This window comes from Rhamphochromis sp. 'chilingali' (assembly GCF_963969265.1).
Source record: "Rhamphochromis sp. 'chilingali' genome assembly, chromosome: 7".
Taxonomy (NCBI): domain Eukaryota; kingdom Metazoa; phylum Chordata; class Actinopteri; order Cichliformes; family Cichlidae; genus Rhamphochromis; species Rhamphochromis sp. 'chilingali'.
In genome coordinates, this window is record NC_137934.1 from 1508070 (window position 1) to 1521975 (window position 13906).

The window sequence follows — 13906 nt, forward strand, 5'->3', positions numbered from 1 at the left end:
GCGGTTTGCTTTCTGATATAGCAACTGTGGCTCTTTGTCACAGTGTCATAGCAACCAGGTTACACAGCAGCGATACCTCATCCACACGATGCTGGGTAACAAAGTTCACCCTGCTGTGTTCAACAGAGGGATGTGTAAAACTATTTAGTAATCACTGGTTGTTTATGTTTTGTTTTCTTTTTCCTGCAAATACAATAAATTATTTAATCACAATCAAACTGATTTACACTTTTTTTCTCTTTTAATTACAGCTCAAACCACCACAAGTGAGTACCATTATACTTTATCATGTTATTGAATCTCTATAGTCGTTCACTTCTCGTAGTCATCATGACAAATATTTAGTAATCACTCATTGTTTGTGTTTTTGTTTGTTTGTGTTTTCCTGCATACACAGTGAATGTTTTCATGACCAAAACACTAATTCTGACATTCTTGTCTCTAGTAATTCCAGATGACAACAAACGTGAGTTCCAATATATTTATGATGTTATTCAGTTTATAACATTTACTTCTTATTATGTTGTTTTCAGACTTGTTTAATTCCAGTTGTCCCCCTGCTGTGCTTCCTGATGTAGCATGCATCTCCCTCAGCCTCATGTGTAAATGTACACAGTCCTCAAACACTTACTATGAAATGACAGACATGTGTCTTCTTACTTAAACTGATGAACAGAAGCTTCGATCTGGGTCATCTGTGTCAGACAGAATTTAAACGCAAACACCAAAAACAAAAAACAGTTATGTTTTTGCAAAATGTGTAAAATGTATTGTTCTTTGTCTTCATTTAATCATAGGTTTACTGTGAAAAAGGTGAAATCCTTGTTTTCATATAGCAGCTGTTTTGCACAGATAATTTTCCATGAATGGGTAATCACATATATGTGATCAAGTATTTTCCAAATCATTTTTTACCCTCTGTGAAGCTGAATGAAAGTAAATTAACATGCTGTATACCAGCGGTCTCCAGTCGCTCTGTGGTCCGGGTCGTTTGGTACCGGGCTGCGTGATTTGAGGCTCGGGTGTGAAATTCATGGTTTTCAGGGTTTTTATCATTAACTCAGTTTCCCGGGGTCTTTCCCATGTTGTAGTAAGAAATATTTACGTGTTACCATAGCAACCAGGGAGCATTAAGGGGCAGTGAGGAGGATGTTGCTCTCAATGTTGTTGGCACATTTCAGGAGGACGCTGCTAATAAAGTTACACAACTACACGTTTATTATTATATTTACAAAATGCCACAGGTTTTGTCTCGGTCATATCATTTTATTTTGTTGTATTTATCAGTGACACCTTAAAGGCCGGTCTGTGAAAATATTGTCTGACATTAAACCAGACCGTGGCGCAAAAAAGGTTGGGGACCGCTGGTGTGTAGCTCTAGTCGTACACTGTCATGTTTGGGGTTTATTGTGTCTCATAGAGTCCAAAGTACTGATGAGATTTAGATTTTCCAAGTGTTAGAGTCGTGCACACGCAAGTCTATCCATCATTGTAACTTGTAAGTCAATGATTGTCTAACCTGTACAACAGAAGATAATACTATGTTTATCTAAAGCATTAAGTTATTGATAGGATAACATTCACAGTGACATTAAATCCACCTTTACCCAAACATGAAAAGATATGTAGGTGTAAATGAGGGGAAAGATATAAAAGTAGCATATTGATACTGAGAGGAGGGAAAACTGTACATGAAGCACGTTTCACAGCTGATGAAAATACCATCATGATGTCATACTTACTTCTTTTTCTGGGATTGAAAATGTTTCAGCCTCCTCACCTCCAAGCACGACCACAAATCCTGTAACACACATGTTGGTCGCCTCCTCACCTCCAAGCACGGGTGCAGATCCTGTAATAAACCAGTCAGTCGCCACCTCACCTCCACTCACTGTGAATCCTTCCACGGTCACAGCACCTACTTCCACAGCACCTGCTTCCACAATCACAGTCATCCCAACCACCTCCAGCTCTTCAGTTAGTTTGCCAAATAACACCTCCACCCAATCAAAGTCTTCAGTTCAAGAATCCAGTTCAACTACTATATCTGGTAATGTATTCAGCCTCAGCTCAGGTTTTGCATTAGTTATTATTTTTACAAGTCAAAGTCCTAAAATGTTAAACAGCATATCAGGTAAGACTGCTGTCATTAGGTTTTTCTGCCTAAAGCTGACTCCAAGCATGCTCTCCAACAGCAGTCACTGCTCCTCCAATCACCTCGAAAGAGACCTCACCCACATCCAATACATCCAGCATCAAACCAGCCTCTCAGGCAAACAGCTCTCACACCCAGACCTCACCTCCAGTCACTCCACCCTCCACCACAGTGGCAGCTACGACCAAAGGTTGGACGTTTCTGTTTTTATCATGCAGGACTGTGATACGATTGTTGAATTCACATATAGTGTACAGACAGAGATCAACAACACCTCTGAGGTACCAGCAGCTGTAAGGTGCTCTGAGGTGTTTCTGGTACTTTCATTGTATAATTATAATCATATACTAATGATTTGTTTTCTTCTTTTCTGATCTCATTGAAATGTGTCCTCTCAGCCTCTCCACAGTGTGAGTATCAGTTTAAAAGATCAGTTTTATTGAATGTTTTCAAACACTGTTGTTGCTGCTCAGCATTTCTCTCTAAATTTACTCTGAATCACAATGAAAGTATTTTTACACTGATTATAGAAAATGTATTTTCATCTTCACCATGATGTTGATCACGGTCAACATCAGAATGAAGAAACTTTCTGAGATAAAAAGTGTAACTGACTGATTCTTACTGACAAACATTTTGCAGGTTCTTACAATGTCACAAACAACAACACGTCTGGCTTGCAGATTAAAATAAACCCCCGTGGTAACTACACACTGACTGTTTCTGAAGAAGGCCGACCACAGACTGGAAAGATAATCCAAGCTGATCAGTTGAATCAAATCCCAGTGGGGAAAACTGGACACCTGAAGCCGTGCACTGATTACAGTCTTAATGTTTCATTTATTAATGATACTGGAAAAGAAATATTCTGTCGCTCTACGGAAAATAAATTTAGAACAGATCCAATGAGTGAGTTCAATTAATTCATATATTTGTGTTTTACATCCATCTTCTTTTAACTTAACAAATGAATCTTTTATAAACTGACACATTTGTGCATCACTTGTTTAATTCAGGTGAAAGAGACGTTAATGAAACCAGCTGCATCCCCGGATATGTTTGTTATGGAAGTGACTGGAACATCAGCTCTTCAATATCAACACCAAATAACCGTTCAGTTGTACGATGTAGAAATGATGAGAAGACTTTCTGTGTCAGACCTGCTAACGAGGACATTTGCTCAGATTTGACTGTAACCTTTACTCCAGGAGAGTGCAGAGGCTCTTCCTTTAGCTTCACCAAAAGCATCAGTGTTGGTACGTACGAACGAGTCCACGTCTGCTCTGAGATTCAAACATTTACACCTCATTTAATCATGTTTGTCTTCATTCATTTTTTCCACAGATTTCTTAAATTCCAGTGAAATACAGCAGATTAAACCCACTGGACTTCCTGCAGAAATTACCACAACGTTACCTGATTTACCAAAGTGTAAAAACCTCTCAGTTAGTTACACCTGTTCAGGTAAAAGGAAACTTTACGAGTTAGAGACACGAGCTCTGTGCTCTCTGTGAATCTGTTCAGATTTATTTCTTTGAATGTGTTCACGTTTGAATCTAAACCCAAAGGATGAATGTTCACACACTGAGGACCAACAATGACGTCATCTTTGTGTCTCCTCAGAAAATAACAAAGCTGATGTGAAACTGTCTGAGCTGGAGCCGTTCACAGACTACAGCTGTGCTGGTCTGATCTTACAGAACAGCATCAGCATAAATAAGACGACTCCATCTGTCCACGTCAGGGTTGATTGTGGTGAGTTTATATTTCCTTTAGCTCATCAAAATAAAAGCTTTTATTCTCACACAGTTTGAAGCAAAGGAAACGCTGTTCACTGTTACTGATGTTTACTTTGTTCCAACAGATCTTACAATAACCAACATAAAGAAGGATTTAACCAGTACTTCCATTGAGCTCAGCTGGAAAACAACCAGTAAGAACTGTCAACAGGTCCTTCCCCGCCTTCATAAGCTTTCTTATGACTGCAGTTGTGATGGTCAGACAGGTAAAGGTGAGTGAGACGGCTTCTCCTGTTATGTGTTTATGTTCATGATGCTTTGACTGCAGGTGAAAAACCAAACCTCTGACTGGGTGTGAATAAATACAGTTATTAAAATAAATAGCAAATATAAAACAGAATAAACGCTGAAACATCAGAGTCGAGTTCACTTTTTCACACAGAAGAAATGATGAGAAGCTTTGAGCTGTTTGAAGGTAACATCTGATGTTTGAAATGTAATTGTCTTTATAAAAAGCAACAAACAGTTTGTCAGTCTGTTGGTTTTCTGACATGTACGTAGTTTCTATGAGAAGCTTGTAGCATCAGTGCTTCATGTCAGCAGGAACAGACTGTAAGTGAAACAGGTTTGTGCCAGTTTATGGATCAGCTGACAGAACTACCAGCTGATGTGTTTGTGAAACTTTAACCTGACATTTGTCATTTACAGTTTCTTAACATGATGATGTTGATTTAAATCTATAACACTTCACATGGTTCATGGAAATTATGTTACAGCCACAAGTCCTGATGGAAGAACGTGTGTTATTACTGGATTAAATCCATTTACTGGTTATACCTGTCGAGTCCGAGCCAAATACAACGAGATTCAAGTTTCCACTGGGGGTGAAGTTAAACTGCAAACTAAGGTTGGAAGTAAGTAATCAAACTTTTTATTACATAATGTTAGAATTGATTTGTCACTGGATATTTGAGCAGTGAAGATAAACAGGAAGGAAACGCAGCAAAGGGTCGCAGGTCTGTCAGTTTTTTACTTTAAATATGGCTTCCTTTAAATTTCTCTTACAGCACCTGCTACAGTCACTGAGCTGAAATTACACGTTCACGAACATAATACGATCAAAGTGAGCTGGCACAGACCCTCTACATTCAACGGACCTGAGGGAAAATATATAATACGTCTAAATACAGCTGATGATAAGGAAGTGACAAAGAAGGAGCTAGAAGGTACAAAATATGAAGTCGAATTCAAAGATCTGAGCTACTCTACGAGCTACAAAGTGAAGGTTTGTTAAATCCAACATTTTTGGTTTAATAAAGAAGATATTATGCTTATAAATATTATTTTAGACTCCTGAATGTTGTAATTCACAGTGAACTGACATTCTGTCTTTAAAGGTGACGGCTCACAACGGACACTATGAGAGCATCCCTCAAATAAGTGAAATCAGCACTTTGTGTACGTCCTGTTTTCATTAATGATACAGTTTACTGACATAAATGCTTCGTCTCATTTTAAGCACACATGTTTCTACAAATGTTGTCTTTCACGTAAATGTAATTTTTAATATTATTTCACAGACAACGACAAAGCTGTTATTGGGTTTCTGGTCTTCCTCATCATCCTCACGTCTGTGGCTCTGCTTTTTGTCATCTATAAGATCTACATTTTAAAACGCAGACAGTCCCAGTAAGGAAACTTTTGCTTTTGATCATTTACTTTTTCTGAAATCAGCCCTCTTTTTTGTATTGTTTACACATCTTTATATATAAATTGCAAAATTTATTGCAAATTGCAAATTCATGTTGCCTTTTCATTTCGATTTTATAATGTTATCGCACTATTTATGTAGATGCTGAATACGACTCAAAATCTTTGTCTTTTCTAACTTCTTCACAGTGACCTGGGTGAAAATATTCATCTTATTTCAACAACAAGTGAGTTGAGCTTTTTTATTGTCATTTTATTTTTTCCCTCTGTTCACATACTGATAATAATTAAAGGATATTAAATGTGCTGATATTCCACACTGTTTATAAAGTACGTTTATATACAGCAGCAGGACTCAATAAAACCTTTAGGAGCCTGTATCTCAACCATGTCTGCTGAGTAAAAGGAAAGATGTTACATTTAGGATGAAGATGATAACAGAGACAGAAGCATAGCATGTAAAATACCTTCCTTTTCTTAGTAATGAGATTCACTGTGATTTTGAATGATGCTGACCATACAGTGCACATGAACAATGCCAAGAGGTAAAGATCAACACATGGTTGTTGCGTAGGCCAGGCACAGCCATAGTAAGAAAATGCCTAAAGTCACTCATGTGTAAGATCCATGATCACAACATGAAATAACTAAAGCCTTTTCCTTGATATTTGCTTGCTAATATTGTATGAAACACATATGGATAACAATCAGTGGTTGGATATAATTATGTTTATTTGTAATAATCTCTGCTTTTCTGACTGCTTGTTGTAGATGATGAAGAAAACCTGTTGCTTGTTGAGCCGATCGCAGCAGAGGTCCTGCTGGAAACCTACAAGAGGAAGCTCGCTGATGAGGGGAGACTTTTCCTGGCTGAGTTTCAGGTAAATTCATTCATCAGCTTTTTCTCGGGTTTTATTTTAATTATTATTATTACCATTTTTTATTCCCTCGCTTACAACAGGCTGTGAGGGAGTCAATATAAAAACACAAAGGCTTGTTGTTCTTGGCCTAGTACAGAGATGAAAGAGTGTGAATGGGTGCTGGGTCTTGTCTGTAAATAACACAGTTTATATTTGCTTGCAGAGCATCCCAAGAATTTTCTCAAGATACACGGTGAAAGAGGCCAAGAAGTCCTGCAATTCTATCAAGAACCGCTACGTGGACATTCTGCCCTGTGAGCTGATCAATGTTATTAAAATCACTGAGAGTCACTGTGAAGACTGTCATCATTTATTTTATTTTATTTTTTGTCTTGAACTAGATGATTATAACCGTGTCCAGCTAACCACAGGAAATGGAGAGCCAGGATGCGACTACATCAACGCCAGCTTCGTTGACGTATGTAAAAATGTTCAGCTTGTTCAACATAAAGTTCATGACATCTGTTCGATAAAACAGTCAAACATCACTCCTGTTCTTCCTGCAGGGATTCAAAGAGTCCAAAAAGTACATCGCAGCTCAAGGTAAAGTCACGCTGCCGTCCTTCACACAGCTGCACTGAATGACTGTGATGTATGATGCTTATCTACGGTGTTCTCGCTGCAGGACCAAAGGAAGAAACTATAAATGACTTCTGGAGGATGATCTGGGAACAGCAGTCCTCAATTATCGTCATGGTAACACGATGTGAGGAGGGAAACAGGGTAAGATCGTGTTTAAAGTTTTTAAAATGAGTCACAGAGAAATATCCTTTCTTTGAGAAGCTTCTTATCTGATTTGCTTAAATCTTAGACCTTCGTATTGTTTGCTCCGTTCTCCTTCCTCACTGAGCGACAGTCAGCCTCTCTCCTCTCACATCGTTTCACAGGTCAAATGTGCTCAGTACTGGCCGTCTCCTGACCGAGAGACTGAGCTTTATGAGGAGTTTATTGTGAAGCTGAACTCAGAGGACCACTACCCAGATTACACCATCCGCCGTCTCAGCCTGACAAACGTAAGCCTCCGTCACATGTTGAACCGACAAAACTGTAAAAGTGTTTAATGTCTGTAATCATATCTGTGTAGAAGTGTTGCTCAGCATGCACATTTATCTCAATAACTGCACCTGCAGAAGAGAGAGAAGAACTCAGAGAGGGAGGTGACCCACATCCAGTTCATGAGTTGGCCCGACCACGGAGTCCCTGGAGAGCCACACCTCCTCCTGAAACTGAGGCGGCGCGTCAACGCCTTCAAGAATTTCTTCAGTGGGCCGATCGTTGTTCACTGCAGGTATGAAGAGGTCACACTCTACGCTCGGCTCAGGTTAACATGTTTGTTTCACTTTGTTCCATCAGCCATGTCAGTACATCTGTAGGCTGATATTAGGCAAAGTCTGACTGGATGGACGTCTATTTGTAGCCACACCTACTTCTTCAGATCACCGCCTCTTAGTTTAATTCAGATTAAAACACGAGCTGTTAATTGAGATCTAAAGTGCGTCATTGTACATCAGGTTAAATAAGACAACGGCACTCATAGGTGATACTTCTTTCTCGTGCAGCGCGGGGGTCGGCAGGACAGGAACCTACATTGGCATCGATGCCATGATGGAAGGTCTGGAGTCAGAGGGCAGAGTGGACATCTACGGTTACGTGGTCAGACTCCGCAGACAGAGATGCCTCATGGTCCAAGTCGAGGTAAAGTGTGTGTGTGTGTGTGTGTGTGTGTGTGTGTGTGTGTGTGTGTGTGTGTGTGTGTGTGTGTGTGTGTGTGTGTGTGTGTGTAAAACAGAAGAATACTTGTAAATACAACGAATTTGATGCCAATTCTCAGGAAAGTGAATCACCTTATCTGCATCTACAGACAGACAGAACAACAGATGGAAGGATATATGACAAAGATTAACAATTAGTTAAATCAGCTAAACTTAAATATGTACAGTTGTATATATTATGTATATTTTTTAATATATTTTTAAAAATGTTATGTTTATAAAAAGTTGTATTTTAAACATGTACACCGTACTCTTTCTGTCATTTCCTGTCTTCCTCGGTGTTATTATCTCCTGTCTTGTTCCGGTTTTGCTTCCTGTTTTTTTTTTTTTTTTGTTTCTCCTCTTTGTGTTTGGCCCCGCCCTCTTTTTCTTCACCTACATCTGCAGCTCTGTGTCAGTCAGCCCTCTGTGTGTACATGTGGTCCTGTTCTTTAGTCTGCATGTTCGTATTATAGACTCATTCACCTTTATATTTCACCTACTGTGTAAAGAAATGTATGTGAGGAACACCGCGTGTTAGATGTACATACACTGACTACACTGCACATAAACAAAGCTTCATTTTTTAAAATCCTGTATTAAATAAATGAGGGTAAATGAGATATAAATGCTGCGGCACATTCGAGGTTTGTCTCTCGTGCATTAACATGAGTGCATTTGTGTGCACACAGGCCCAGTACATCCTGATTCACCAGGCCCTGCTGGAGCACAACCAGTTTGGAGAGACAGAGATCAGCCTGTCTGAGCTGCACAGCACAATGAACACGCTCAAAGAGAAAAACTTGGACGACGAGCCCACGCTCATGGAGGAGGAGTTTGAGGTACGCCGTATCTTATCACTTTTATAGCTGTAAACTACAGAAAAGCAGTGCGAGGGACCGAAAATGCAGCTTTGATCGTGTTTAAGTCGCTGAGTGAGTCACAGAGAACTCACGTAAAGAGTGTCTGACAGAGCTCTGACAGAATAATGTAAATGACCCTAAAACATTGATGTAGCACAAACGTCTGAAATCTAAAAATATCATCAAGTGTGCCTGTCGTCCTCTTCTCCATCACATCCTGCACGATGGATTGGATGGAAGCAAAGTTTTAATAGACAAAATGATCTTGCAGAGACTCCCCACCTTTAAAAACTGGAGGACGCTCAACACAGGAGTGACCGAAGAAAACAAGAAGAAGAATCGTTCTTCGTCGGTCATCCCCTGTGAGTTTGCTTTGCATGCACGCGTGTGCTCGCATGTAAGATTACATCTGCTCAGTTCCACTTCTTTCATATCAAACCTGCAGATGACTTCAACCGCGTGCTCCTGAAGCTGGATGAAGGACGAAGTCAGGACAGTGACCCTGACGAAGACGATGAGGAGGAAGATTCTTCAGATGAAGAGGATGAAGACTCCACTCAATACATCAACGCCTCGCACATCACGGTAACGTTCAGCCTATTTATGAACCCGTTTCTATGTAAACTACTAAAAATACCAGCCGATGTCAAACTGTGACAAACTGCTTCCTGTCACCTTCTTTCCTGTTGCACCAGATAACGAAATGTCTCATCTTCTATGTTTGGACTCGATGTGTTTGTCTCCCACACAGGGATACTGGGGCTGCCGTGTCTTCATAGTGGCGCAGACCCCACTGGCAGACACCACGGGGGACTTCTGGTCGATGATTTACCAGAAGAAAGTTTATACTGTCGTCATGCTTTCAGACAGCAGTGAAGGAGACGCGGTACATACAATATAAATAATTTCCCCCAGGGATCAATAAAGTATTCTGATTCTGATTCTGATAACATACTTATAGTGATACACATTAAATGTACATGTGGTAAATATGCTTGTTTTCTTCTGCTCAACAGGACTGTATTTACTGGGACAAAGAGAAGAAGAGCTTTGGGGAGATTGAGGTGGAGGTGACGAGCACAGACAACTCGCCAAATTTCATCAGACGCACCATGCAGATCCGCCACGTCAAGGTAACACAGCCGCCACCTACTCTGCCTCTGTAAGCGAGCCTCGCCCACTGATGAGACCGGACATTTGTAAGCCAGCTGTGCTCTTCTCGTCCTCTTCTATCCACAGAGGAAAGACAGACGGGAGATAAACCATTTCCAGTTCCTGAAGTGGACGAGCAAAGAGGAGGTGCCGGAGAAACCTCAAGACCTCACAGACATGATCAAGGACATCAAGCAAAACTGCGGCACCAGCAGATCACAGAGGAACAACCCCATAGTGGTCCACTGCGAGTAAGAACACACGGGGAACAGTTCAGTGACGAGATGAGAACGGGGCAGCACGCAGCGAGGACGAGTCATCGTTCTCAGCGTTCAGATCAGTAAAATGTGTCGCAACAGCCGACTTCTCCATCTCGCTGGGTTTCAGGGCGGACACTAGTGTCCCTTTGATCAGTGTTTTTAAATAAAGAGCTCGGTAAAATCTAAGCAGCAGGATGTCTTTTAAACAGAGAAATCAGCTACGTAGCTGCATTTCTGCGCATATACAGATGCTGCCACATGTTTTGGTGCAAGCCCTACAGTTGACAGAGCATGCATGAATGCAGCAATCATTTACGTTGCAAATTTTAGATAAAGATCTTGATGAAAATGAGCTCACCCTGCTTTGCAGCCTCACCTCATTTCAAGGAAACCATGCATTTGATTTCCTTTCAGGCATGAATATGTTATAAAAATAGTGTGAACACTCCCAACAGCACTCTCTAAAGACACCTCACACAAAGTGTGATTACCGAGTGTACACAGTAAAATGCATCTATGTTAGTGTGAAAGACAGTAAAGGTCAGCTGATCAGGAATAGTTGAGTATTCCCATGAATTTAACCCAACATCAATTATTCTTTTAAGGAAATCCTTTGTTTGATGTTTAATTAGTTATATTTTTATTTCCTATGACAACAGATCCACTTTTCATGTGATGTCCTTCACAGGCCCACAGCTGTCTAATACATAAATGGATATGTATAAATTAATAAACTCCTGTTTGTAACTTGTGTGCTCCTCAGCGACGGCTCGTCCCGCTCGGGGGTTTTCTGCGCCCTGTGGAACGTGCTGGACAACGCTGAGAGCGAGAAGCTGGTGGATGTTTTCCAAGTGGTCAAAACGCTGCGCAAAGAGAGACAGCGCATGGTCTCCAGCCTGGTGAGAAAGAGGAACACAATCGTTCACACTCTGCTTATAACCAGAGATCAGCGTTGCACATCACCAGTTCCCTGTTCTAGCTCACTATGAAATGTATATTTTATATTACTGTTTTAAAAACAAAAGTAAGCTCAAGTATAAAGATCATTTCTGCCTTCTATTTGATAACAAATCTATGAAAAAGCCACGCCCATTTGTTTTCTCCCTGCTGCTGATGTAAACTTGAGTCATTGTTGCATTTTGCCTGTTTTCAGCAGTGTGTTCAGGCTTATGTGAACTTTTACAGCAGCTGGAAACTGTAATGACTAGTTTGTGGCGACAGTAGAAGTCTGATATGAAGCACTGTGATATCCGTGCTTGTCCACACAGAGTTTAGTAGTATCGGTTCAGTGTTTGTGTTGTGTTCGTGGGATTCTTCCTGCTGGTTATTTAGGGAAGTGTGTAAGACAGCAAAGAAAGCAAGATTCACTCTAACAAGAAACACACTGAAACAATATTTGTTTCCTGTGTTTCTAACAGGAGCAATACCAGTTTATATATGACGCCGTGGAGGCCGTGTTCCCCGTTCAAAACGGGGAAGTGAAACCGGTGCAGGCCTCTGCAGCCGACTCGGTGCAGATCGTCAACGAGACGAAAGCGGCCGAGCAGAAAGACGAAGGCAAGGCTGAGGAGCCAGCCAGCACTACCAGCAACGAGCAGCAGGCGGCAGCAGAGAGCACTCCTCTGGTGCCTGACAAAGAAGAGAAGAAAGAGGAGGCGGAGAAAGAGGCCCCACCCACGGAGACCACGCCGCTGGACGACACCAGCAACGGTCCCACTGTCACGGTGGAGGTGTGAGGGTGCCGGCCGTGACTGTGTCCACTGATGGAAATAAGCGCTTCAGTTTTATGCTTTTTTAAATTACCTTATGAATGTATAAACGTTGTAAAACTTTTAGATTTGTGGAAGAATTTGACCAAATATCTCACGTCAGTTTCCAAAGTGTTTGATTTAAATTAAGTTATAAATGTTTCTGAATGCAAATGTAATTTCTCTCTTTTCACAAAGTTTACCAGCACAGCTGTCATCAAACTGGACCCTTTACTGGATATTTAAAGGGGTCTAACAACTAAATCTGAAATATACAGCAGACGAGTTGTTTTGTCCTCTACGCTGTTATTTAGTTCATCTTCTGTTTCCTCATTTATACATAGTAACAAGCATTTTTTGAACATTTAGTTAAAGTCAGTGTTTTATGGCACACTGCGTTTTTTTATTACAGTTGTATTTATGCGTTGTATTTGCTCACTGTCATCGGCTTTGTTAAGCATATCTTTAAAAGATAAATATGTTCCTCACTCAGCTTCTTACTACAGGAACACTGAAAGGTTTGAAGTATCTGTTGTATATTTCTCCCACTAATGAAGTTGGAGCAACATTTGAATCAACATTTTTTGGTTGTGCTGAGTTTCTTTGAGTCACACCAGTAACGTACTCGTGGAGCAGACTGGGTCAACAGTTTTCTTTTTCGTTTGCAATAAATTTACCTGATGACATTTTACTCTGGATCTTTCCTTGAATAGAAAAATGTGAAAACGAGCTCAAATCTTCAGGAGGTTAAAATCATACACGTGTCTTTGTTTCTACATATTAGTTTCAGGGCTGAGCGGCCGATCAGAGAGAACACACTAATAACACGTCTCAGCTCGTCTCAGGGCGGCTCTGAGCCAGAAACCAAAACCTCGAGCTTCATCAAAAGTCGTTGCTAAGTGTGTGATTGTTTCAAAAGATGGGAAAACAAAATAGAAAACTGACAGTGCAAAAAATAGACTCAGTCATATAATTAAATCTCTTTAAAACGCATAAATAGAAATATCTCATTTCAATAAATAGGATGTTATTCATTCACACCAGTGTGTGAATGTGTACAGCGCTATACAAATACAGGCCATTTACCATTTATTCATTCTGCCTTAAAAATGTAGAAACTTTGCTCACTGTTGACATTTATAGTTTGCTTACATTTATTTAATGTGTGAGAACCGCTGGGCTTGTTTTTATTGGCTGTGTTGCATAACCTGTGCTTTGGATCTTCCTTTGCTTAAATGGATAAATATGATTTAAGTGAATAATATGAACTATGAATATTCTGTTTCCTCTCTGCTTAAAATTCTCTTAAGTCCTTCTTTCAGTCTCACCTTAGAAGCAGTTTTTATGTCTTTACTTTTGTTTTATCGAGATTTAGTCTCAACTTTGACGGGACCATGTGAGAAATATCAAGATTTTACAGTTTCGATTATTGTTTGTACCTTTGGAAGCTTTGTGAATACTCGCACAGATGTCAGCACTTTAATCCTCGAGCACGTGTGGGGGGGACGTTGTGACTCCCAGTGCTAATTCGCTGTGGTTGGACAGCTTCTGTTTGTTTGTGTGCAACAATATAACTGTAAAGAAGGTTGTTTCTGATTTTAAGAAAAT

The 13906-nt window shown here is 40.3% G+C and overlaps 1 protein-coding gene across 1 annotated transcript in view; it reads left to right on the plus strand.

Moving 5' to 3' along the window:
* ptprc (protein tyrosine phosphatase receptor type C) overlaps positions 1–13876 on the plus strand; it is a gene marked incomplete at its 5' end in the record, with an annotated part of 36471 nt that extends 22595 nt beyond the window's left edge. Inside the window, 30 exons of the mRNA XM_080887219.1 lie at positions 252–266; positions 446–466; positions 2196–2345; positions 2554–2565; positions 2798–3064; positions 3172–3411; positions 3500–3619; positions 3779–3910; positions 4020–4166; positions 4671–4808; positions 4962–5179; positions 5292–5352; positions 5475–5583; positions 5794–5831; positions 6376–6485; positions 6688–6778; positions 6866–6942; positions 7031–7067; positions 7150–7247; positions 7412–7537; positions 7655–7812; positions 8084–8219; positions 8968–9117; positions 9410–9500; positions 9584–9723; positions 9890–10024; positions 10155–10271; positions 10378–10541; positions 11314–11449; positions 11969–13876. Of these exons, the coding sequence (XP_080743345.1) occupies positions 252–266; positions 446–466; positions 2196–2345; positions 2554–2565; positions 2798–3064; positions 3172–3411; positions 3500–3619; positions 3779–3910; positions 4020–4166; positions 4671–4808; positions 4962–5179; positions 5292–5352; positions 5475–5583; positions 5794–5831; positions 6376–6485; positions 6688–6778; positions 6866–6942; positions 7031–7067; positions 7150–7247; positions 7412–7537; positions 7655–7812; positions 8084–8219; positions 8968–9117; positions 9410–9500; positions 9584–9723; positions 9890–10024; positions 10155–10271; positions 10378–10541; positions 11314–11449; positions 11969–12286 (3752 nt within the window). The 3' untranslated portion in view covers positions 12287–13876. The remainder of the gene's footprint in view (positions 1–251; positions 267–445; positions 467–2195; positions 2346–2553; positions 2566–2797; positions 3065–3171; positions 3412–3499; positions 3620–3778; positions 3911–4019; positions 4167–4670; positions 4809–4961; positions 5180–5291; positions 5353–5474; positions 5584–5793; positions 5832–6375; positions 6486–6687; positions 6779–6865; positions 6943–7030; positions 7068–7149; positions 7248–7411; positions 7538–7654; positions 7813–8083; positions 8220–8967; positions 9118–9409; positions 9501–9583; positions 9724–9889; positions 10025–10154; positions 10272–10377; positions 10542–11313; positions 11450–11968) is intronic.
* Positions 13877–13906: the final 30 nt, after the last annotated feature.